Source organism: Octopus bimaculoides, chromosome 9, assembly GCF_046866305.1.
Source record: "Octopus bimaculoides isolate indiv1 chromosome 9, ASM4686630v1, whole genome shotgun sequence".
Taxonomy (NCBI): Eukaryota; Metazoa; Mollusca; class Cephalopoda; order Octopoda; family Octopodidae; genus Octopus; species Octopus bimaculoides.
In genome coordinates this window covers 72,942,584-72,969,461 of record NC_142936.1, presented here as the reverse complement: position 1 = coordinate 72,969,461, position 26,878 = coordinate 72,942,584, and the positions used below count along the sequence as shown (strand labels likewise).

The window sequence follows — 26,878 nt, the reverse complement described above, 5'->3', positions numbered from 1 at the left end:
ATGGGGGTCCACCAGAACAATATAATAAAAAAGAGGGGGTAAATTTTTATATCAACACCCGCACGATTTTCCCTCAAAAAAAAAAACAAAACAAACCTCGGATTTTTTGCGTGGAATCAACTACCCTGCCCTCCAAATATGCTGCAAATCCCTTATTTTGGTTCGGAAGAAGGGAGGAAGGGGGACCCCATTCCGGAATCATAAAATTTTTTTTTTTTTTTTTTTTTGAATGAATTCCTGTGACCTCCTAATATGCTACAAAACCCTTTTTGGGGGTCCGAAAAACGGGGTGGGGTGAGGTGGAAGCCTCGGAAATTTCACCCCCCCCCTTGATCTTTTCCTCCGCACGATTTTCACTAAGGAATAAAAAATAGAAATAAAAATCGCACCCAAAGTAATTTGTGTGTGTGTGTGTGTGCGCGCGGGGAGAGAAAGGTGAACGATTTAAAATAAATATAAACGATTTAAAATAAATATATCTTAATTGTTGTGCGACAAAGTACATATAATCTGATGATAAAGTATAGTATCTTTCAAAAACATCCTAAATTTATAGACTATATCTTGTGTGTTTAAGACAAAAAAAAACAAAAACATTTTACAGAAATAAATTTTCGAGAGTGTGAATTATATGGTTCGCTATTAAATATACCCCTTGCCCCACCCTTTTTTCCGAACCAAAATAAGGGATTTGCAGCACATTAGGAGGTCAGGGTACTTGATTCCACGCAAAAAATCCGAGTTCTTTTTTTTTTCCTTATTATCGTGCGGTTGTTAATATAAAAATTTACCAAAAAGGGATCCATAGGTAAAAAAAAAAAAAATGGTTTGCGGAGTATATTCTGGGGGAGTGGGAGACTTTCTAACAAGTTGACCGACCGAAGTAGCCTCTACGTGGTTCTCCGATCTGCTAAAAAGAGTCGCCAAATCGCTTCCAGATTGTACCCTACAGTTAATAAAAAAAGCCCCCGCCCACATTGGGTATTGTAATCCTCGGTTAGGGCAGCGGACTCGCGGTCATAGGATCGCGGTTTCGATTCCCAGAAGGACGTTGTGAGTGTTTATTGAGCGAAAACACCTAAAGCTCCACGAGGCTCCGGCATGGGATTGGTGGTGAACCCTGCTGTACTCTTCCACCACAACTTTCTCTCACTTTTACTTCCTGTTTCTGTTGTACCTGTAATTCAAAGGGTCAGCCTTGTCACACTCTGTGTCACGCTGAATATCCCCGAGAACTACGTTAAGGATACACGTGTCTGTGGAGTGCTCAGCCACTTGCACGTTAATTTCACGAGCAGGCTGTTCCATTGATCGGATCAACTGGAACCCTCGACGAGTGCCAACAACAACGTATTCCTTCACAAAAATAAAAAAAATAAAAAGAGGCGGGGATTGTCATAGGTTTGTTCAATCAGGATTGACCTGGGGTTAAACAATAATAACGACGTCAATCACGGTGAGGCGTTGGATGTTGTTTTTGTCAAAACGATAGTTTTCTTAACAGAAGGAGATGGGGAATATGAGATCCTGTTAACATTCTAAGAAATGCAAGTGAAGTGAAATAGTTAAAACCAGGACATAAAACGGGATCCAACCCTTTGAATAGTTTACATTACAGTTTATAAATGTTGTCAATCAGTCAAAAGATTAAAAAAAAAATGAAACAGTAGACGATACAAAATATTTAGAGATCGCTTATAACTTGGAAGAATAAAAAAATAATATATAAGATAACACACCAAAAGAAAGAAAATATTTGTGAAAAAGACAGCAACAGTATCAACAACAAATAAATTACATTCGTTTTAGATTTTAATGAAAAGTCAAATCTGAAACAATTTCCTGGAATTAAAAAAAAAAAAGTGTCTGTTTATGTATAGCGTAAGCGGTTCAGTTTATATTTCGTCAACATGGAAGAATGATCCTCTTGACTGAATGAACGGATTTATTTTACAGAACAGAAAGTGGTAAAGATCTAATTATAATCAGTGAATAAGTTATACAAAGTGAAATATGGGAGACAGACCTCATTCTCCGCTATCTGTGTCTTGTGTGCGAGCCCTAAACGACAAATTGTACGAAAAAAGGAAAATTGCCGCACAAGAAATTGATAAGTAAGTATCAAAATAATATCAACAATAATAGTCGTCCCGTTAATTTCTTTGATGTTTTCTTCTATTTTTAATTCGTATTTTTACTTTTATTGCATTTGAGTGACCTTTCTCTTGTTAACATTTAGATAACAAAGCTGATGATGAGTTGCGAGTTATTGTTTCCTTAGAGGTCCCCATTCTAATATCGGTTTCTTTCGAGTATTTTTTAAAAAGGGATGATCGATTGAATCAGCGCTGTTGTATTACATATTTAATTAATCATGAATGGAGTAAAGGTAACTAAGAGGACCGGCAATATGAAAACAAAACATAAATATATGAGAACAGTTTGTCAATTCCCAGACCTTGTAATATATAGTTGATTGCTATTGTTAGCACCGAGCCAGCCCCTATCTTGCAAACCTATAACCAGAGACTTCCCATCTGTGACCATCCGTTTTATTTTCAGACATACTATATCCAAGATTACATTATCTAATGTGTCATTGTTTTTTTTTCTTCTTTTTTTCCAGTATGATATGATTAAAGTGAGAGTTAGCTGCTACCTTTAGCTGGTCCCGCAAAATATTCTGGGTCCGCCTTAACACTATTATAGGCTCCCGGGAGAAGCAATGTATTAGGGCCAATAGCACTTACTTATTGACAACAAACCACGGCATAAATAGATTGATTAGCACTCGTTGATTCTCCGATCAATTTACCCAACGTGTCCATACCTTAAGACGGTGCTTAATATATCAGTGTTACATATTTTTGATGACATTTAACCGAGAAATATAAATTCTAAATCGATCTCTGTGCAGTGTGAAATAACATTTGATAACTAACATGCTGTTAGGTTACATAACTTTTGTATTAATATATTTCATAGCGGCATATAATGATATAATGGTAAGATTAGACAAGCAAACAAAATTAACAAAATTATTCAACAGTTGATATCATCTCTCGCTCTCTCTCTCTCTCTCTACACACACACACACATATATATTTATATACACACACACACAAGTGTCAGAAGAACAAACAAACGAAAAAGAAAAAACACTTTCATTTTTCGAAGGAGAAGGACGGCATTAACTAAACGAAAGCTTACGACGAGGAATAGTAACCGGGTTGCGTACATCCGTCAAGAAGTTTTGGGTTAGCACTCGTGCGGTTATACTTATGTATATTGCAGAGCAAACACACACACACACACACACACACAAGGAAAACAACAAGAGAAAAAAAAAGCCAGATCGCTACAATTGTGTGTCATTGTGTTTCGTGTATTGATTGCGTAAACAAATACAAACATAGCACACTTTAATTCAACTTTTATCACTGTACATATTCCTATTCTGTATTGTCTTTGTAATAGTTGCCAGCTGATCAAGCCAAAGTATGCTAGAATTATGGGCGGGCCGGAATTATGGAGTTTTGTGTGCGAAAATAAAAATCTAAAACAACAAAAGAAAACGGAAGACATATAACAAATGAATAAAAACAAAACAAAACAACTATGTCTTAAGTATTTATATCAATCGTTCTCGTATACGTCCTTCTGTATTTTTATTTTTGAATACGTTAAAAACTTGATGTGTGTGTTTATATTATACACATGGCCTGCATCTATTTCTGTACGTATGCTATCTATCTATCTATCTATGTGTGTATGTGTACATACATATCTGTCTGTCTCTTTGTATACAAACGTATACATACACAATGCGCGTGCACACACACACACACACACACACTCACACACACACACACACAATACACTCGTGTTATTTTTAGCATCATTTTTATGTCCTGTTTTATCATGCTTTGCTTATGTTGAATGAATCTATTTTAAAACACCCTCTCACCATTTGTCACGCCCCTTCATCTTCCCCTTTTCAGAGCCCCACATCCTTACATATCGACATCTTCTTTTGTCTTTCTCTTCCCCAAGTACCTTCTATTTGCATAGGTTCACACTTTTTTTTCCCCACCCAACCATCATCCTTTATACACATCACATGTGATTATCAGTGCACTCTTGTATCTAGCACACTACAGTTGATATCTCTTATGCCCAGGGTTTGGCTTAACATATCTGTACTCTGTCATCCACACAGACATTCATCAGTTTGCTTGATTTCTTTCTTTCCATTGTCCACATATACTCCACATTCAGGGCTTGAGGGTTGCTACTGTAATATTGTACTTTGTCCATAAGCATCAGACAGTTTGCCCTTTATTTGGTGAAATATATATATATATATATATATATATATATATATATATGTATATACACACACACACTCTTTGTTGCATTTAGAGGTAAAAATTCTTTGACCATTGTCTACCTATCCTTTCTTTAAATGCTGTGCATTTACTACAGACACCTCCATTGTCTTATATAGATAATAGAAGCTACCAACTATTTCTAGCAAATCTTTTAAGGCAAAAGACTTCTGAAGGTGGTGAGCTGGCTGAAACATTAGCACACCAAGCAAAATGCTTAGCAGCTTTTTGTTCATCTTTATGTTCTAGGTTTAGATTCTACCTTTCATCTTTCTGGGGGCGATGAAATGAATACCAGTTTAAGGACTGGGGTTGATATAATTGACTTAACTCCTCTCCCTGAAATTGGTGGCTTTGTGCCAAAATTTGAAACCAAGTATGATGGATGCACAGTTCAACCAATAAATTTGAAACCAAGTATGATGGATACCAGTTTAGCCAATAAAAACACACGCACTGTATATTTGGTGTTAATTTGCTTCAGCTTTATATTACATTACATTACATTAATCCTATTTCGGCCAGAGTTCTTTCGTCACACTTCTGTGACCTCATCAGTGGTCCTTTGCTTTCTTCTTTCTTATGTGTCCCAGCTTGCTAACAATCAGCCATATATATATATATATATATATATATATATATATATATACACATATATACACACACACAAACATATATATATATATATATATATATATATATATATATATATATATATATATATATATATATGCATACATACATATACAAACATGTATATAAATACATATTGAAATTAATAGAAATGAAACTAATATATATAGATACATAATGAAAGTAATTGAAATTGAAACCGTTTAATAGTGAAAGTATTAATAAAGATGTTATTGTTTTACTTTTGACACGTAATATGGAGACAGTGTGATAGATAAGAGATTGCTCTAGGCTCGCTTTAGGCAAGAAGTTGAACATTTTTTTGGGCCATGACACTGCATAGACCCTAAGTCAGGCATATGTAAAATTTGAATGAAATCTGTTGCGTAGATCTTGAGTTTTAGTGATGTGCACATACAGACAGACAGATACATTCCCAGTTTTATATATATATATATTTATTCTACAAAGTTATGCTAAATTTTTCATTATTTTCAAGATCAATTGAAACATAGAAAGTGCTAAAGTGATTTAAATTAAAACCTTCTTCCACCAAATATTTCATGCTAATTTATGTTCCAAACACCTGTTTAATTATGATGATGTTACTTTACTAGATTTTCCACTATTTTCAAGATTTATTGGAACAATCATGGTGTATTTCAACAGAAATATCATAACGAACAAAAAGGTTAAAGTGATTTAAATTAAAACCTTCCATCAAACTGTCATGTTATATTATGTCCCAAACACACACTTAATAAGGATAGAGCTATTTTACTAAATTCTGCATTGTTTCCCAAATTAATTGAAATGAATGCAGACTATTTCAACAGAAATATGATAACAATAAGCACTGAATATATGAAGTAACCCCTGTGTAGTCATAAGCTTTATTTATTATTTTTTAGTAATGGAACAAAGATACATTGTTTCAGCTCAGTTGAAAATGTGGGCACTATCATATACTACATTACAGAAGTCTGTTATTAAATTTTAAGTTGTGGTTGTCTGATGTTTTTTCATGCTTCTACTGGTATTTCATGTAGTAAATGATAGCACATGATAGACTGAGATGGCGATCCAGGGTATCCAACCTGTTGAGAGTAGATGATATCTTCTGATGATGTATAAAATCCTGTTACAGGCAGATATGCATATATGTACATACATACATTCATACATACCCAAGCATACTCACATGTTGTTGGCACTCCATCGCTTATGACGTCGAGGGTTCCAGTTGATCTGATCAACGGAACAGCCTGCTCGTGAAATTAACGCGCAAGTGGTTGAGCACTCCACAGACACGTGTACCCTTAACGTAGTTCTCGGGGATATTCAGCGTGACACAGTGTGACAAGGCTGACCCTTTGAATTACAGGCACAACAGAAACAGGAAGTAAGAGTGAGAGAAAGTTGTGGTGAAAGAGTACAGCAGGGTTCGCCATCATCCCTTGCCAGAGCCTCGTGGAGCTTTTAGGTGTTTTCGCTCAATAAACACTCACAACGCCAGGTCTGGGAATCGAAATCGCTATCCTATGACCGCGAGTTCTCTGCCCTAACCACTGGGCCATTGCGCCTCCACACATTCCTACATACCCCCACACATACTCACATGTATATAGATATATACATACATGTATATTTACAATATACACATAGAGTACATGCATACAGACAATACATGCATAATGAAATATGTGTACATCCATGCATGCATACATGTAGATGAAATCTGAAAAGGCTCATCGTATATATGTGTGTGTGTGTGTGTTTATGTTTGTCCTCAAACACCACTTGACAACTGGTGTTAGTTTGTTTTCATTCCTGTAACTTAGCGGTTCAACAAAATGAGTTTGATAGAATAAGTACCAGGCTTAAAAAAGACATAAGTACTGGGGTTGATTCCTTTGCCTAAAAAGTTCTTCAAGGCAGTGCCCCAGCATGGCCACAATCTAATGACTAAAACAAGTAAAAGATAGAATCTTTTGTCTTTTACTTGTTTCAGTCATTGTATCTTGATGCATGTATGCATGTATGTACGTATGCATGTATTATGTGTGTATGTATGTATACATGTATGCATGTATAGTATATATATATATATATATATATATATATATAATCATAAATATACAGGGATTAGCATTGAGTTGCTTCTCCAACATACTGAAAATTTAGAAATAGCAGTCAAAGAACTACTGATTCTAAACTACAAATTTTTCTCTAAATGGATGGCAATATTTATGGCACACATAGAACAAAAAAAACGGAGGGGAAAGCATAAACAAAACAAGTCTTTAGTTAATCGGATACGATCGTTTCATGGTTAAGGGAATGAAAATTTCCCTATTCCAAATCTTCAGTCCGATATTCTGATAAATTTGAAAGTGTCTCTAAAAAATTCACGGTAATCTTTGGCCATGCGACACCAAAAATCAACGGTAAGAAAGGCACTTACGAATTCATCGGCTAGTGAGTTCAGGCATCCCATCTCAAAGAAATCTATTCCATATGCGTCACAAATAGTCCCGTATGAAAAAAAGCCCCGTGTGGAGGGATTACGGTTTAACCACCTAACTTAGAGGTATCAAATATAAATTCCCTGCCCTTATTCTTGTATATTATATATATATATATATATATATATATATACTATACATGTATACATACATACACACATATTACATGCATATGTACATACATGCATATGTACATACATGCATACATACATACATACAGATATACAAGCTCACAGGCATATGTACACACACACATTCATATACACTTATGCATACACACACACATTCATGCATACTTATGCGTACACACACTCTCCCTCTCTCTCTCATTCACGCATACACTGGTGTGGGAGAGGAAAGGAGAAAATCTTGCAACAGTATTGACTTCACTAAAGACGCCCAAGGGTGTTATTAACCTTCTGTCTAGTAATGGGTCCAATGGACCCAATTCAGTTTTTTCAGTTGCTTTTCTCTATTGTTTATATTATTTGATTCTGCTGATTTCTCGTGACTCTTATGTTTTCCTGACTCTCTTTTATTTGTCAAATGGGAAATTTTCCGTATGTTTATAAAAACTAGAAAATTTCACTTTATACACAAATTACAGTATGGGTCCATTGGACCCTCAAATTAAATTCAGAAAATACTCTTGTATACTCTAAATACTCTAAACAGAATAAAAGCAGTATCAAATATTAGTGTGTTTGTGTCCCCATAACTTAGCGGTTTGGCGAAAGACACTGATAGAATAAGTACTAAGCTTACAAAAAATAAGTCCTGGGGGCGATTTCTTTGACTAAAACCCTTTAAAGCAGTGCTCCGGCATGGCCGCAGTCAAATGACTGAAGCAAGTAAAAGAAGAAAAAAAGAATATCACTGTTCATTAATCTGCTTCTCTCTCGCTTTCTGTATCTCTTTTTCCCTGTCACCTTCATTCTGCAATCATTCTCTTTTCTAGTCACTCCGTAGGGTCACCTTGTCCCAAAACAGAGGACTCTTTTGTTTTGTTGGAGACAAGGTAACCTCACTAGTGCTAGTGCTGTGATAAAATTCACCCAGTACACTCGGTAAATCATCATTGTTTAATGTCCACTTTTCTGTGCTTGCATGGGTCGGATGGAATTTGTTGAGACAGATTTTCTACAGCCAGACGCCCTTCCTGTCACCAATCCCCCCATATTTACAAATCAGGTAATGCTTCCTCACAGCCAGACATGCTCTCACAGGAGATTGGCAAATGGCTGGAGATAACACTGGAACATAGCAACATCTCTAGAGCTGGTACTATAAAAGTCATCCATTACATTCTGTAAAGTGCTTGTTAGGAAAAGTAAAACCTATCTATCTTATATCCTATTTTTAAATTCGCATTATAAATGGAAATAATTTAAATAGGTGCACTAGGCTATCAATGGAGATTCTCATAAAAACCTGGAAATGTTAAGTTTTCCAAAATAGAATGAAACGAATTGACTCATATCCTTCAAATCCTGTCAGTTGGTGATGCAGTGAAGATTATTTATAAAACCATAACAAAATATTCTTTGTTTGCGTTGCCTAGAATACTTACAATGATATGTACGTGCCTTTTAGCATGTATACAATCACATGCACTCAATACATGAGGGCAAGTATATCCATGCATACACTTATAAACACACACACACACACATGTTAATTCCCTCGCATTTTCACAAGTATCCTTGGAACTCTCTTGACCCAAGCAAAGAAGTTTTATCACAAACACACACACCTAAGTACTGAAGAAGCATGTCCACACAGAACAAAAGTGTAGATGTATACAGCTACATATATGCACACACAAACTCAATCACATGTTTTACAAATCCCAGGGATTTTCTGAACACAGTAAGTCTTGTCACTTTGTGACCAGCGTAAACTCCTTCAAGAACTTACATAGACCTCAAAGAAAACCTACACACATTCCTATGCGCCTCTTATCATTAAATGATGATGATGATTGCACAGGAGTGGCTGTGTGGTAAGTAGCTTGCTTACCAACCACATGGTTCCAGGTTCATTCCCACTGCGTGGAACCTTGGGTAAGTGTCTTCTACTATAGCCTCGGGCTGACCAAAGCCTTGTGAGTGGATTTGGTAGACGGAAACTGAAAGAAGCCTGTTGTATATATTTATATATATATATATATATATATATGTATATGTGTGTATATGTTTGTGTGTCTATGTTTGTCCCCCTAACATCGCTTGACAATGGTGGTGTGTTTAGGTCCCCATAACTTAGCGGTTCGACAAAAGAGACCAATAGAATAAGTACTAGGCATCCAAAGAATAAGTCCTGGGGTCGATTTGCTTGACTAAAGGCGGTGCTCCAGCATGGCCACAGTCAAAATGACTGAAACAAGTAAAAGAGTATATATATATATATATATATATATATATATATATATATGTACGTATATATATATATATATATATCTATATATCTATATCTATATATATATATATATCTATATATATATATGTATGTATATGTATGTATATATATATGTATGTATATATGCGTGTGAGTGTGTATATTTGTGTCTCCTTGTCTTGTAATTGTGCAATAGTTGTAAATGAGTGTCACTCTCACCCGAGCTATGTCTTCATTTGCATTATTTGACAAGAACATGTCTGGCCATGAGAAAACAAATTTTAAATGTGCTTGTAAACAGCTGAGGGTTGGCTGTAGAAAAATCTGTCTCAAGTGAACTTCGTCTAACTCATGCAAACCTGGAAAAGTAGGCGTTAAATAATAATGATGATGATGATGACGTTGTTGTTAACCGGATCCCTTCTGGTCAATGTTCTTATGTAGTTCCCCACCCCACCTTCTCTGATATTTCAATAACATTATTATGGAAATTCCATTAAATACACCCACAAAAAACAAAAGATACATTCTGTCTGTAATAATAAAAAAGAAAAAAAACCCACTTACATTTTGATGTTATCAAACATTTATGTAGATGTTCATCTATTTTATCAGTTATTTTATAGATAAGTGTTACCTTTCAATCCAGGATGTTGTTAAACCAATTCCAACCTCCCTTTGTTTCTCTCTCTCTCATTCTTTCTACTTAAAACATTTAAAGTCAACTTAAAATGATTGATGTCATTGTTCTAATTGTTCTGTTTCTGTTTTATACTTATATTTAAGTATATATTACACTTATATTCATTGCTACTTTGGAGCTCTTTTAAGGATTTTTATGATAAAAAGAATTCCCCACCAAGTAGTTTTAAAAAATCTTGTACTAAAATCTCTAACAACAACAACAACAATACACACACACACATGTAAGTAATGAAGTTAATGTCTAGTTACAGAGCAACCAGTGGTATACAATATATATATATGTGCCGGTTGCATATAAAAGCACCCACTACACTCTCGGAGTGGTTGGCGGTAGGAAGGGCATCCAGCTGTAGAAACTCTGCCAGATCAGATTGGAGCCTGTTGCAGCCATCCAGTTCACCAGTCCTCAGTCAAATCGTCCAACCCATGCTAGCATGGAAAGTGGACGTTAAACGATGATGATCTAGGGTGGGTAAAATTCCCGAGATCCATGGATGAGTTCTCTTTAGCAGTCCTTGTCCCTCGTCATTGCTGTCATGTCCTGCGTCTCCCAGAGACCAGTGTCTGTCATATGTGAGTCACGAATATCGCTATCTGTTGGAGATATATTGTAGTAGTAGAATTGGCATTTTATATTGTATTAGTAGAATTAGTATTTTAACTGCTATTTCTAAATTTTCGGTATGTTGGTGAAGCAACTTTTGCTGATCCCTTAATTATATATATATATATATATATATATATATATATATAGTGTAGTATATTGCCACTTAAGTGTGGCTGACCCCTAGGGGTGGATGTTACTGTTGCTTTTAGCCCCAGGAGGACATCTCCTCTAGCTGGCTTATCGACACACGACTGTGTCCTGTTTGCCAAGGGTAGTTATCCCTCTCATCAACATCTGCAGCACGAACGGATCCGGATTTCAGGGTTATTTCCCTTCGTCGGCGTTCGATAGCGGCTGACCTTGGTGAGAGAGACAAAAACCTGGCAATCTTATATCTTCTTTTCAAGTGAAATTCTTCACTGATATCGAAAAGGTGAAAACAAGCAATGTTAATTCTCTAAATGAAGTATTAACAGTAACTGCACGATAAAGTGTAGTATATTGCCACTTAAGTGTGGCTGACCCCTAGGGGTGGATGTTACTGTTGCTTTTAGCCCCAGGAGGACATCTCCTCTAGCTGGCTTATCGACACACGACTGTGTCCTGTTTGCCAAGGGTAGTTATCCCTCTCATCAACATCTGCAGCACGAACGGATCCGGATTTCAGGGTTATTTCCCTTCGTCGGCGTTCGATAGCGGCTGACCTTGGTGAGAGAGACAAAAACCTGGCAATCTTATATCTTCTTTTCAAGTGAAATTCTTCACTGATATCGAAAAGGTGAAAACAAGCAATGTTAATTCTCTAAATGAAGTATTAACAGTAACTGCACGATAAAGTGTAGTATATTGCCACTTAAGTGTGGCTGACCCCTAGGGGTGGATGTTACTGTTGCTTTTAGCCCCAGGAGGACATCTCCTCCAGCTGGCTTATCGACACACGACTGTGTCCTGTTTGCCAAGGGTAGTTATCCCTCTCACCAACATCTGCAGCACGAACGGATCCGGATTTCAGGGTTATTTCCCTTCGTCGGCGTCCGATAGCGGCTGACCTTGGTGAGAGAGACAAAAACCTGGCAATCTTATATCTTCTTTTCAAGTGAAATTCTTCACTGATATCGAAAAGGTGAAAACAAGCAATGTTAATTCTCTAAATGAAGTATTAACAGTAACTGCACGATAAAGTGTAGTATATTGCCACTTAAGTGTGGCTGACCCCTAGGGGTGGATGTTACTGTTGCTTTTAGCCCCAGGAGGACATCTCCTCCAGCTGGCTTATCGACACACGACTGTGTCCTGTTTGCCAAGGGTAGTTATCCCTCTCACCAACATCTGCAGCACAAACGGATCCGGATTTCAGGGTTATTTCCCTTCGTCGGCGTCCGATAGCGGCTGACCTTGGTGAGAGAGACAAAAACCTGGCAATCTTATATCTTCTTTTCAAGTGAAATTCTTCACTGATATCGAAAAGGTGAAAACAAGCAATGTTAATTCTCTAAATGAAGTATTAACAGTAACTGCACGATAAAGTGTAGTATATTGCCACTTAAGTGGCAATATACTACACTTTATCGATGTCCTCCTGGGGCTAAAAGCAACAGTAACATCCACCCCTAGGGGTCAGCCACACTTAAGTGGCAATATACTACACTTTATCGTGCAGTTACTGTTAATACTTCATTTAGAGAATTAACACTGCTTGTTTTCACCTTTTCGATATCAGTGAAGAATTTCACTTGAAAAGAAGATATAAGATTGCCAGGTTTTTGTCTCTCTCACCAAGGTCAGCCGCTATCGGACGCCGACGAAGGGAAATGACCCTGAAATCCGGATCCGTTCGTGCTGCAGATGTTGGTGAGAGGGATAACTACCCTTGGCAAACAGGACACAGTCGTGTGTCGATAAGCCAGCTGGAGGAGATGTCCTCCTGGGGCTAAAAGCAACAGTAACATCCACCCCTAGGGGTCAGCCACACTTAAGTGGCAATATACTACACTTTATCGTGCAGTTACTGTTAATACTTCATTTAGAGAATTAACATTGCTTATATATATATATATATATATATATATATATATATATATATATATATATATATATATATATATATAATGGGCTTCTTTCAGTTTCTGTCCACCAAATCCACTGAACAGGTTTTGGTTGTCCAATGCTATACTTGAAGACACTTGAACCAAGGTGCCATGCAATGAGACTGAACCCCAAACCGTGTGGTTGGGAAGCAAGCTTCTTACTACACAACCACACTTGTGCAGATATATAGATAAGGATAAAGAATATAAAGCTAAGCTTTAAAAAACAAAAGCAAGTTGCTAATAAAATTGTGTTTTTGGGTTCAAATAAAAACAAAGCCATGATGTTTATGAATGAAATTGATCCAGTACAGAATTTTTTTTTTTCTTTTTGCAAGCATCTTGATAAAGGTTTTACTCTTTTACTCTTTTACTTGGTTCAGTCATGTGACTGTGGCCATGCTGGAGCACCACCTTTAGTCGAGCAAATCGACCCCAGGACTTATTCTTTGTAAGCCTAGTACTTATTCTATCGGTGACTTTTGCCGAACCGCTAAGTTACGGGGACGTAAACACACCAGCATCGGTTGTCAAGCGATGTTGGTGGGGGGACAAACACAGACACACAAACATATACACATACATATATATACATATATATGACGGGCTTCTTTCAGTTTCCGTCTACCAAATCCATTCACAAGGCATTGGTCGGCCCGAGGCTATAGTAGAAGACATTTGCCCAAGGTGCCATACAGTGGAACTGAACCCGGAACCATGTGGTTCGTAAGCAAGCTACTTACCACACAGCCACTTTATTAAATATTATTGTTTTTAATTGTTAATTTTTTTCTGTCTTTTTTCTTCTTCTTTAGAATGGTCAAAGAATTTTTGGCTCAAAACAACACTGCTCAGATACGAAAACTCCTACGTGTCCTTGGTGAAGATTTTTCTGTCTCACATAATTTAAATACCAGGAAAGGTGGTTTAATGGGCTTGGCAGCCACTGCCATTGGTCTTGGAAAGGTAAGATATTCTTTGTGTCTTTTCTTCAATCATAAACTGATATTATTAATTTTCATGCCTGCACATCATTGTCATCATCTTTATCATTGTCATCGTCATTGTTTTAACATCCACTTTTCCATGGGTTGCCTGGATTAGACGGAATTTGTCGAAGCAGATTTTCTACTGCAGGATGCACTTCCTGTTGGTGACTCACACCTGTTTCCAATCAAGGTAATATTATCCCATGGCCAGACACATTTACATCAACGATTGGAAATGAGGTGTACTGCCTGTACACTCGTCTGATGTCAAAACTAAGAGACATAAACACACATGCACATACATCCACACACACATACTCACTCATACACACACACATATATAATGTAGCCTACCAGCAAACAAGCGAAGCTCATGCATTGATTATGTTTAGTCGACATATATTTTGCATTACCTGTTCTTTTTATAATTTAAGTAATTCTTGAAATATCTTCATGCATTACTTGATTCTTTTCTGTTAATTCTTTTTTTGGGTTTCTTTGCCTAGGAATCTGATAAATACGTCAGTGGACTTGTAAAACCAGTGCTGGCTTGCTTCCACGATCAAGACAGTGGTGTCCGTTACTATGCATGTGAGGCTCTGTATAATATTGTCAAAGTCTGTAGAGGTTCTGTGTTACCATACTTCAATGACATTTTCAATGGATTGAGCAAGGTGAGTCATTTCATTCAGTTTGATGAGTATTTATTTTCTTTCATCATTCACTGCATTCACTTCTATTTCCATTTCTACCCATCTGTGACATTCTTTTCATACTCTTGCAAGCACAGGAAATTGCTTCCCTAAGCCAGAAATTGACCATCGATCATGGGGTAACCTTATTTTGAAATCTTATTGATTTACTAGCCCACTTTCAACCTGTGCTAATGGAGTAAAATAATAGGTGGTTTATAGAGCTTTTAGCATTTATTTTAAGCATTGTTGATGTGCTTACCCACTTCCTTGTACTATAATTATATCTATATAATTATATATCAGTATGATGGATCGCTAGCCACTACACATTCTTTATTTTTTCTCCTTGTTTCCTGTGTTCCTTTCTACAAAGAAGATGAGGACAAATATCCGTCAAATGTCAATAATGTACATAATTCCTCATCTCTTAAATATAGAACTGTATTTTGTTTATGTTTGTTTTTTGTAGTTGACTGCTGATCCTGACCAGCATGTCAAGAATGGCACAGAACTACTTGATCGCTTAATAAAGGTAATCATTTATACCTTCATATTTATATTTTGGATAATATTGTCTTTAATTCCCAATTATTATGTCTATTAGAACCTGAATTCTGTGTTTTTTCTTTTAAACCTTATTTGTTACTGGTTTCAGTCATTGGACTGTGGTCATGCTGGGGCACCTCTTCCAAAGATTTTTTAGTTAACTATGTCAACCCCAATGCTCTGGGACTTACTTTAGCAAGATCTGTTTATTGAAGAGTGAAATCACCTTTTTTGACATGTGGGAGGCAACTCAACTTACCTTTTATACCATTCTTCATGTTTGTCCATTGAAGCGACAAGGACCATCCAGACACCGTATAGAATGACTGATGACTTATGCACTGACTTTGCTTAAAGTTAAGAAGAGTTGCATACCATCAACCACCCTCTCTTGTCTGTGACCATTTTCAATCCAGTGGTAAGAGCCAGTCAAGATGACTAAGGATGGAGAGGAATTCAGTGGATGACCTAAAATGTCTTATTTGCCTCATCTTTCTTCACAATGCTTTGCTGCAGTCACCTTAGCTACCTTCCTTAGGTAAAGGTTACCTTCTCGAGTCATACTGATTCACAAGGGCTGGTTTCCTGGTTTCCATGGCATATATATTCCCCACCTGTCTCAGGACCAATTTTGCCAGCTGAGTGGACTGGAGTAATGTGAAATGAAGTGTTTTGCTCAAGAACACCATTATATACCATATCTTTCTCACATTTTATCATCGTAGTTCATGTGGTAAATATCATATATATATATATATATATATATATATATATATATATATATAGATTCAAGGCTTGAATATGGTACTTATGCGAAGGCACCCGAATATCACATCCCAAAAGGATGGGTGATTAAAATCAAACAATAAGCAACACGGATTTCAAAAGTGATTGCAGTACGCACGTTTCATGCTACTTCAATTTATTTAAGTAATGTGAGCATTACCTTAAATGCAATATGAAGAGCAATCTTCAGCTGCACGAAAAAATGCAGAAAAAAGACATATTACAAATGTGGCAACATATTAAAACCAAGTGGGAGAGAGCATACATAAAATCTAAATGTGAGGAAGAATATATAAGTCCATCTTGACATAGCAGGGTCTATCAGGCTAGTAATTGATTCTAGACAAAAGTTTTAACTGTCTCAGAATTCTATTGTTTCTTATCTAGTGGTGATAGCAAAGGGACAATTACTTCTAAAGAGAGGGAAGGTGTAAGCAGTATGCATGGACAAGGCTATAAAAGTATTAGAATCTAGAGGTTTCACTGGTCATAGTAGTATCAGGTCATTTTATTACTATCAAAATGTTGAGGAATTAATGTTGAGGAATTATAGCCCTAGGTATATGGGTCAAATAGGTTTTTTACTTTTAGTCTGAATAGAGTAACAGTATAGTGGTACAGACAACATACCACTATACTGTTACTCTATTCAGACTAAAAGTAAAAAAAACCTATTTGACCCATATACCTAGGGCTATAATTCCTCAACATTAATACCTCAACATTTTGATAGTAATAAAATGACCTGATACTACTATGACCAGTGAAACCTCTAGATTCTAATACTTTTATAGCCTTGTCCATGCGTACTGCTTACACCTTCCCTCTCTTTAGAAGTAATTGTCCCTTTGCTATCACCACTAGATAAGAAACAATAGAATTCTGAGACAGTTAAAACTTTTGTCTAGAATCAATTACTAGCCTGATAGACCCTGCTATGTCAAGATGGACTTATATATTCTTCCTCACATTTAGATTTTATGTATGCTCTCTCCCATTTGGTTTTAATATGTTGCCACATTTGTAATATGTCTTTTTTCTGCATTTTTTCGTGCAGCTGAAGATTGCTCTTCATATTGCATTTAAGGTAATGCTCACATTACTTAAATAAATTGAAGTAGCATGAAACGTGCGTACTGCAATCACTTTTGAAATCCGTGTTGCTTATTGTTTGATATATATATATATATATATTTTTAAATTTATGCGCCCTTTTTAAAGCCTAGCTAGGCTCATGGGCCTGGTTTCCCGGTCTTTATGGCGTATGTGTTCCCCCCCAGCTGGACAGGACACCAGTCCATCACAGCTTTACTCAATAAACAAGAAGAAAGAGTGAGAGAAAGTTGGAGCAAAAGAGTACAACAAGGGTCGCCACCACCCCCTGCTGGAGCCTCGCAAAGCTTTAGGTGTTTTCACTCAATAAACACACACCGCCCAGTCTGGGAATTGAAACCGCACTCCTCCGACCACGTGTCCGCTGCCCTAACCACTGAGCCATTGTGCCTCCACATATATATATATATATGTATATATATATATATATATATATATATATATATATATATATATATATATATATATATATATATATATATATATATATATATATATATATATATATATATATATATATATATATATATATATATATATATATATATATATATATATATATATATATATATATATATATATATATATACATATTTATTTTTATATATATATATATATATATATATATATATATAGAGTTGTTATATTTTTTCAATAACATAATAGGTTAGATAGAATGATGTCTATATTACAGTATTGCAATAACCAATATGTAGTAATATTATAATCATGAAATTAGCATTAGCTTATCTCACTCTTTCTCGTGGAACCCTAGGGTTCTAGGGAACCCCAGTTGAGAAACGCTGCTCTAACTACACAGAGAGAGGGAGATAAATAGATAGAGAGAGAGAGAGAGAGAGGGAGGGAGAGAGAGAGACAGAGACAGAGAGATATCTGTTCAGTTCTACCAAATTCTACTCAAAAGGATTCATGTGTCGGAAGCTGTGGTAGAAGATGCTTATCCAAATTGCCAATCACTTTATTACAAACATTACTATCTGTTGTCAGACTCAACTCATTTTTGCTAATTAATGCCATGCAATGTATGATAAACATAGCCATTAATTAATGAAACATAAATTGTTTCTTAATTATGTTTGCTCAGATTTATATTCAAATTCCATTACATTTCTTTACATTGTAATGTGATTGGTGATAGCTTGGACAGAAGTAAGATATGCAATCTCATGAAGCTGACTGCAGCCTGCAAAAGTGTTTATCATAACTATCATAAGGATTGACCTTGGCAAGAGATAAGCTGTACGGTTATATTAGTGTAGACTCATTCAACCTATTCAGACTAATGGCATAGTGGCAGTAATAGTTGATGATAACAGTGATGTTTCAAAGAGCATACTGAGTAAGCGTTTTTAGAAATTCTGTACCACCACCACCACCACCACCACCACCACCACAACAACAACAACAACATTTAATGTCTGTTTCCTATACTGGTATGAGTTGGACAGCTTGACAGGCACTAGCAAAGCTGGGGGCCAAACCAGATTCCCATAGTCTGTTTTGACTTGGTTTTTATGGCTGGATGCCCTTCCTAATGCCAACCACCCCACAGAGTATAGTGGATGCTTTTTGTGTGACACCAGCACCCACATCAATGCTTTATAAGTGGCACCTTGGTTTTAGGATCTTAATTCTGTGGTGGTGGGCAGGTCTTCTTGAGTACAACAATGCACCATATATCTTGGTCCACTGTCATCTCCTTCATAAGGTTTCTGTGGTGGTGGGCAGGTCTTCTTGCGTACAGCAGTGTGCCACATATCTTGGTCCACTGTCATCTCCTTCATCAGGTTTCTGTTGGGATTCATTTCTGTTCCATTTTAGCAGAGGAGATAAGAATCAGTGTCACAAAAAACAAAAACAAAAACAAAAAAATAATAAAAAATATAAAATAAAAGGAAGAGCACACATTCCTTGTTGTTGTTGATCTTGAGCTCTACATCAATCCTGATTGAGTAGCCCTATGCTCAGAAGTATTCCAGGTATGCCAGTCATGCCCTTCCTATCATTTCAGGGGTTTGTAGGACTACATCATCTAATGTGTTCCTTTCTTTTCCCCAAGATGGCAATGTGTGGTTGGAGAGAGATTTGACTAGTATTTCTTATTTCTTTATTGCCCACAAGGGGCTAAACATAGAGGGGACAAACAAGGACAGACAAAGGGATTAAGTTGATTACATCGACCCCAGTGTATAACTGGTACTTAATTTATCGACCCTGAAAGGATGAAAGGCAAAATCGACCTCGGCAGAATTTGAACTCAGAACGTAACAGCAGACGAAATACCAATAAGCATTTCGCCCAGCATGCTAATGTTTCTGCCAGCTCGCCGCCTTTGACTATTATTTCTGACATGTTGAGTGATCAAGGGGCAAGGGTTCCCTCATTAGCTTGTAAGACGCATAGCCATTTATATTGGTTCCAGTGAGGTCTGCTAATGGTTTTGTTCTTTGTAGGGTATTCATGAATGTGCAACCTGTGGGAGACCTAGTCAACCAGCTCAAACTTTCAAATGAGTTTGGCTCAACTCTCACTTACTTGTTTTATTTCTTTAGTCTTTTGGGCACAGACTGATCTCCAAATTTTGGGCATAGCACCTTGAGCAAGTATCTTCAGATTGGCCCTATCTTTGTGACTTATAAACACCTTCCATGCTGCAATTGTTTTCGTTGCAGCACACGATCTCAGATCAGGTCACTTGCTATGCAAGTACATCTCCAATATATATATATATATATATATATATATATATATATATATATATATATATGTGTATATATATCTATTTATATAAATAGATAGTTATATACTTATATATGTTTCTCTAACCTTTTGTAATCAAATTTCTGTTGGAAACATTGCTTTTGTTTACAATGAATTTTGATAAAAATGAAAAATTTAGTAAAATAATTTTGACATTAATTTAAAACATAAATTAACAGGAAGTTTTGATGGAAGTTCTTTTTCTTTATGATTTTAACCACTTTAAACAAGAAATTTGTATTATAACATGTAGGTCAGTCCCAAGCAGGTTGGTATCAAAAATGTTAATATAATATTTTACTTTCTGTTATTTTCGAAGCTCACTGAATTTTTTCTGTTTTTTTTTTCTTTGTTTGTTTTTGTTTCTAGGATATCGTCACTGAAAGTGCTTCATTCGATTTAGTTGCTTTTATTCCATTGTTGAGAGAACGTATTTATACAACAAATACATTCGCCCGCCAGTTTGTCGTGTCATGGGTAAGTAAGATATATATATATTTTCAAAATTTATTGAAACGAAGTTGGTGTATTTCAATTAAAGGGCTAATTACAGAAAATACATAATGAAATAATAACAAGAGTACTCAGAGAGCGCAAACCTCTACCAAGGCAACAGCAATGTCCTCGCAACGATTAGCCGGAGATGATTTTTAAAATGAGAATATCTGAAATAAACTGGACTTCTCTCACAAACGAGAATACTAAAAATGAAGCCAATTGCTGTCAAAAATTAAGTAAAAGAAAAAAACGGAAAAATAATCCAGAATCCTTGTCCGGTACTGGATTAATCCCAAAATCTAATCAGTTTGTGCCAGTCAAGAGGCCAAACATCCCTAAAAGTTTCATCTGAATCCATCCAGCTGTTCTTGAGATATCTTGTCCACGAACAAACAAACAAATAAGCATGACTGAAAACAATACATCCGCCTTCTCTAAAGTGGAAGTAATAATTATTAAATAAGAACTGTTTATTTGTCAACCCTAATCTTAACCTGAAAATGTCAGAATTTGGTTCTGATCCATTTTCAATTCATAGTCAAGGGAGGTAACTCTATTTTTTAGCAATGCAGGTGTAGATTTTCAGGTCCAACATTTTTGCATCTGTAACCTAGCATAAAATTGCACTCTTAAGATTTTCTCCCTTGAGTTAATATCATGAACTATGAAAAATGAATACGTACGGAGACATCCACTCATACTCTTTACTCTTTTACTTGTTTCAGTCATTTGACTGTGGCCATGCTGGAGTACTGCCTTTAGTCGAGCAAATCGACCCCAGAACTTATTCTTTGTAAGCCTAGTACTTATTCTATCGGTCCTTTTTGCTGAAGCGCTGAATTACAGGGATGTAAACACACCAGCATCGGTTGACAAGTGATGTTGGGGGGACAAACACAGACACACTAACATATACACACACACACACACACACATATATATATATATATATATATATATATATATATATATGACAGGCTTCTTTCACAGTTTCTGTCTACCAAATCCACTCATAAGGCTTTTGTCGGCCCGAGGCTATAGCAGAAGACACTTGCCCAAGGTGCCACGCAGTGGGACTGAACCTGGAACCATGTGGTTCGTAAGCATGCTACTTACCACACAGCCACTCCTACGCCTAGTTTATTTTATTTATAAGAACTCTCATCTTTTAGAAGCTATAGTTATTGTTGTTAGCAGCAACAATAAAGAGGTAATCTAGATTATAAAACTCGTTACTTTATCATACTTTATCATCCATTCTCTTTCAGCCAGAACATCATGGTTTAAATCTTGATAATTTAATACCTCTACGACCCACGGACATGTTTCTATGACTTTCAGAAACATATTTTTGTGCTCATGGAAGCATGGAAGAAATTATTAACATCAGTTCTTAACTAAAGGATGCATTTAAGAGTTGTGAACTGCTTCCTTCAAAAATTCCATTCTTCCTGAAGTTTGTCAAAATTAATTGTGATGTGCCTCTGCACCCTTTTGTGTCTTCATGTGGTGCCATGTAAAAGTGCCTGTGTGGGGCTGCATAAAAGTGTCCATGTGGTGTCACGTAAAAGTGCCCATGTAGTGGCATGCAAAAGTGCCCATATGGAGCCATGTAAAAGTACCCATGTGGGGCTGCATAAAAGTTCCCATGTGGTGTCACATAAAAGTGCCACGTAAAAGTGTCCATGTAGTTCCATGTAAAAGTGCCCATGTGGGGCCACATAAAAGCACCCATGTGGGGCTGCATAAAAGTGCTCATGTGGTGTCACGTAAAAGTGCCCATGTAGTTCCATGTAAAAGTGTCCATGTGGGACCACATAAAAGTACCCATGTGGGGTTGCATAAAAGTGCCCATGTGGGGCCACATAAAAGCATCCATGTGGGGCTGCATAAAAGTGCTCATGTTGTGTCACGTAAAAGTGTCCATGTAGTACCATGCAAAAGTACCCATGTGGGGCTGCATAAAGTTCCCATGTGGTGTCACATAAAAGTACCCATGTGGTACCATGAAAAAGTGACCATGTAGTGCCACATAAGAGTTTCCATGTGGGGCCTTGTAAAAGTACCCATGTGGGGCTGCATAAAAGTGCTCATGTGGTGTCATGTAAAAGTGCCTATGTTGTGCCATGTAAAAGCACTCATGTGGTGCCATGTAAAAGTTTCCATGCAATACCACATAAAAGTGCCCATGTAGTGCCATGTAAAAGCAACTAGCACACTTTGTAAAATGGTTGGGGTTAGGAAGGTCATCCAGCTGTAGAAAACATGCAAAATCAGACGAGTTTGGTGCAGCTCCCCAGCTAGCCAGCTCTGGTCACACCGTCCAACCCATGCCAGCATAAACAATGGATGTTAAATCTTGATAATAATTCAATGTATTGGAGGGTCATGTCTGCCTCTAATGTTTCCCTTTTTTTATATGGTTTCTATGGCTTGATGCCCTTCCTAACACCAACCATTTTACAGAGTGTACTGGGTGCATTTTCTGCAGCACCTGCACAAAAGAAGTTGTTTTACCATCTGCAAATCTAATGTTGTTGTTGCTCTTTAGATTGATTATCTAACAGTTAGTGTGTGTTGGGTGCTTTTAGTGGCACCAGCACTGTTGGGGTGGCCCTGTAGTTTACAAAGCAGTGTGATAAAATAAATATTTGTTAGTATTTACTTAGTTGATTATATTGTGTACACTTGATTCTCTGAAGAAAAAACCCCCAGAATTTTTTGTATATGTAAACAGTAAGTATTTTCTCATTACACAGAAAGAATTTAAACAAAATGTTAAAGAATTCGATATTTTTTACTCTTTTACTTGTTTCAGTCTTTTGACTGTGGCCATGCTGGAGTACCGCCTTTAGTCGAGCAAATCGACCCCAGGACTTATTCTTTTGGAAGCCTAGTACTTATTCTATCGGTCTCTTTTGCTGAACCGCTAAGTTACAGGGACGTAAACACACCAGCATTGGTTGTCAAGCGATGTTAGGAGGACAAACACAGACACACAAACACATACACACATACACACATACATATATATATATATATATATATATATATATATATATATATATATATATATATATATATATATATATATATATATATATATACATATATACGATGGGCTTCTTTTAGTTTCCGTTTACCAAATCCACTCACAAGGCTTTGGTCGGCCCAAAACTATAGCAGAAGACACTTACCCAAGGTGCCACGTAGTGGGACTGAACCCGGAACCATGTGGTTCGTAAGCAAGCTACTTACCACACAGCCACTCCTACGCCTTTAATATGGTTTTTTAGTTTTTAATCAAGGAAACTCTTCTTTAATTCTAATTTTTTTGTCTCTTCCATAGATTTCTGTTCTGGATGCTGTTCCAAATATCAACATGTTGTTTCTCCTGCCTGATATTCTTGATGGGCTCTTTCGAATTTTGGGAGATTCAAATCCAGAAATTAGCAAAAGGTAAGTTATATGTTTGTCTTTGTATATCTTCAACCAGAATCCAAAGTGTAAATTGTATGGTTGTATCACACATCCTTTAATCCATTACCTACCAATGATCTCATATGAGATCACTTAAAAATTACAAATTTCGTAATTATCTGTCAATATTTACACATATCAGACCTTTTTGCTATATCTACTTGGTATATTTCTCTGATATTCAAATGAGGTTTGCTAATTTTTCACCCAATATCTCACTTATTTCTATTTAAAATGTTATTTTGAAATGTTATTTTGATCATTCCAGCATGTTTCTAAGACTGTTTTATGCTAGAAATCAAAGTTTAATAAAAAAAATTCCAGTTAATAGAATTATGGGAGGTAATGGGTTAATCAATTATAATTTGGAGTCTACAATGGTTCTAAGAGATGTACCCTTTTCTTTCCATCTTTTCCACTCATCAACTAAGGAAGCCATAAATTTCTGAGATGAAGAGTTTTTGCTTTTTGTTTCCATATTAGAAAGTCCCAAACATGGCGGGAAGCAACTTAATATGAGAGACTATGAAGAAGGAGAAATTAAGATGAAAGAAATGAATTTACTTTAGACTTGAAAGAGTTCTGGTCATAAGAAGGAGGAAAACAATGAGATGGGAGGGAGCTTCGAAGTCTAACAGTTCAAGGGAAAGAGCTATGATTATAAAAAGACTCACTTATTCGTGGAAGCACAACAGCATTTGGATGAAGATGCTGTGAGTTTTGAGTCAGATGAGATGGCACTAAGTGGTCTGGAACTAAGAGAGAAAGTTCATCAGAGAATTTCTTGTAGCAGTAACGATAGAAAAGACTAAGATTGGTGACATCACATCGATGTGACAAGGGTTGCAGAGTTGAAACAAGAGAGGGACCAATTATTGTTATACACTAAAGGGGCAGTGAATTGGCAGTATTCATTCTAGTTCTTATACTTTCTGAGTTCAAATCCCACTGAGGTCATTCTTCCGAGGTCAGTAAAATAAAGTCTCTGTCAAGTATTTAGGGCTGATGGTAACGACTAGCTTTGTACAATTCTATATTTAAGAGATGAGGAATTATGTACATTATTTACATTTGACGGATATTTGTCCCCCATCTTGTTTGTTGTTAACACACTGTTTCGGCTGATATATCCACCAGCCTTCATTAGGTGTCTTGGGGAAATTTCAAACCTGGGTTCTCATTCCTAACGTATTTTTTGCTGTTGCTGCTCAGGTCACTGCCTGGAATTGAACTCGGAATCTTTCAACCCAATATTTACATGACATTATTTATAGCTTTATATCATTGTCCTCCAGGCAATAACAGAAGAATTCAAGACAAGATACTGCTGGGAGCTTCTCTATGCTGATGACATTGCTCTAATAGCTGAGTCACTATCAGAACGAGAGGAAAAGCAAGGTCTAGAATCAAAGGGCCTTAGAGTCAATCTAGCAAAAACCAAAGTCTTAGTAAATAGGGAAGCAGACAAATCTCAAATCTCCTCAGGTAGATGGCCCTGCTTGATCTGTAGAAAAGGCGTAGGTAGAAACTCCATAAGATATACCTGGTGTAAGCTATGGACACATAAGAGGTGCAGCAATATCAAAGGAAGGCTAACCTGGAAGATAGTTTTTCTGTGTGGCAAATGCTCAGGGGCAATAAACACTGAAAATGTGCAGAAAACAGCTTCTGTCACATACTGGGGTGAAAAACTAGAAGTAGTTGATAGCTTCCGTTGCCAAGTCAGTTGTAGTGGTGGATACTCTGAGAGTGTAGCTGCTAGAATAAGAATAGCCCAGGCAAAGTAAAAAAAATTCATGTTCTCTTGAGCATTTATAAATTCTTATGGCTTTAACATATATCTATGTTTTTATTTTTCTTTATCTAGTTGTGAGAATGTGTTTAATTCATTTTTATCTGGCATACGGAAGTCCAAAAATGGTGTTAACTTTCATGGCATGGGTAACATACTCATTGTTCACAGTCAAAGTTCAGGTGAGATAATGACATTTTCTTTTTCCATTGCTCTTGATTTCTATTGTATAATATCTATCAAGCATTACTTGTCTTTTAACTGTCGCCTGTTACTGTTGCATATTTGTATATAATGTGATATGTTCATATTATATAAGTTAATGGAATTAGCAATCTCACATATAATAGCTGAACCATGTAGATATTCCATGGCTTAAATGGAAACGACTATCAAGTATTAAATATGAATATGACATATTAAATGTTTTATTCATGCACATGCGCGTGCGCGCGCACACACACACACACACAATATATGAAGCACTTAATTACATATATGCCACAAATCAAAATAAATCAAATAAATTTAACAAATGGCTGAAACAATCAAGAGAGAGTACCCTACTCATTGAGGATAAATAATTTTTTGTCAGAGTAAGTGCACTTTTAGTTCCTATACATATGAATGCTAATGGCATGTGCACATATATACATTCTCTCCCCATCTCCTACTCTCTTTTACACACACACACACACACACACACACGCACACACACACAGCTAATTGTCATCTGAGTGTGTGTATAGGTGTGTTTGCATATGTACATCTGCTTGTAGCATTCGTTCGAATCTGTCTATCTGTCTCCATATCACACAACACTTTTACTAAACCCTTTTCCCAGTATGACAGAATT

General features: G+C 36.4%; 1 protein-coding gene across 2 annotated transcripts in view; it reads left to right on the top strand.

Moving 5' to 3' along the window:
• The first annotated feature begins 1,883 nt into the window (after window positions 1–1,883).
• LOC106869092 (protein VAC14 homolog) overlaps window positions 1,884–26,878 on the top strand; it is a 221,149-nt gene continuing 196,154 nt past the window's right edge. For both annotated transcript variants that reach the window (XM_089357704.1, XM_089357705.1), the window contains exons 1-7: window positions 1,884–2,114; window positions 14,158–14,308; window positions 14,838–15,005; window positions 15,496–15,558; window positions 20,622–20,729; window positions 24,100–24,209; window positions 26,098–26,204. In XM_089357704.1, coding sequence (XP_089213830.1) covers window positions 2,014–2,114; window positions 14,158–14,308; window positions 14,838–15,005; window positions 15,496–15,558; window positions 20,622–20,729; window positions 24,100–24,209; window positions 26,098–26,204 — 808 coding nt within the window. In that variant the 5' untranslated portion in view covers window positions 1,884–2,013. The remainder of the gene's footprint in view (window positions 2,115–14,157; window positions 14,309–14,837; window positions 15,006–15,495; window positions 15,559–20,621; window positions 20,730–24,099; window positions 24,210–26,097; window positions 26,205–26,878) is intronic.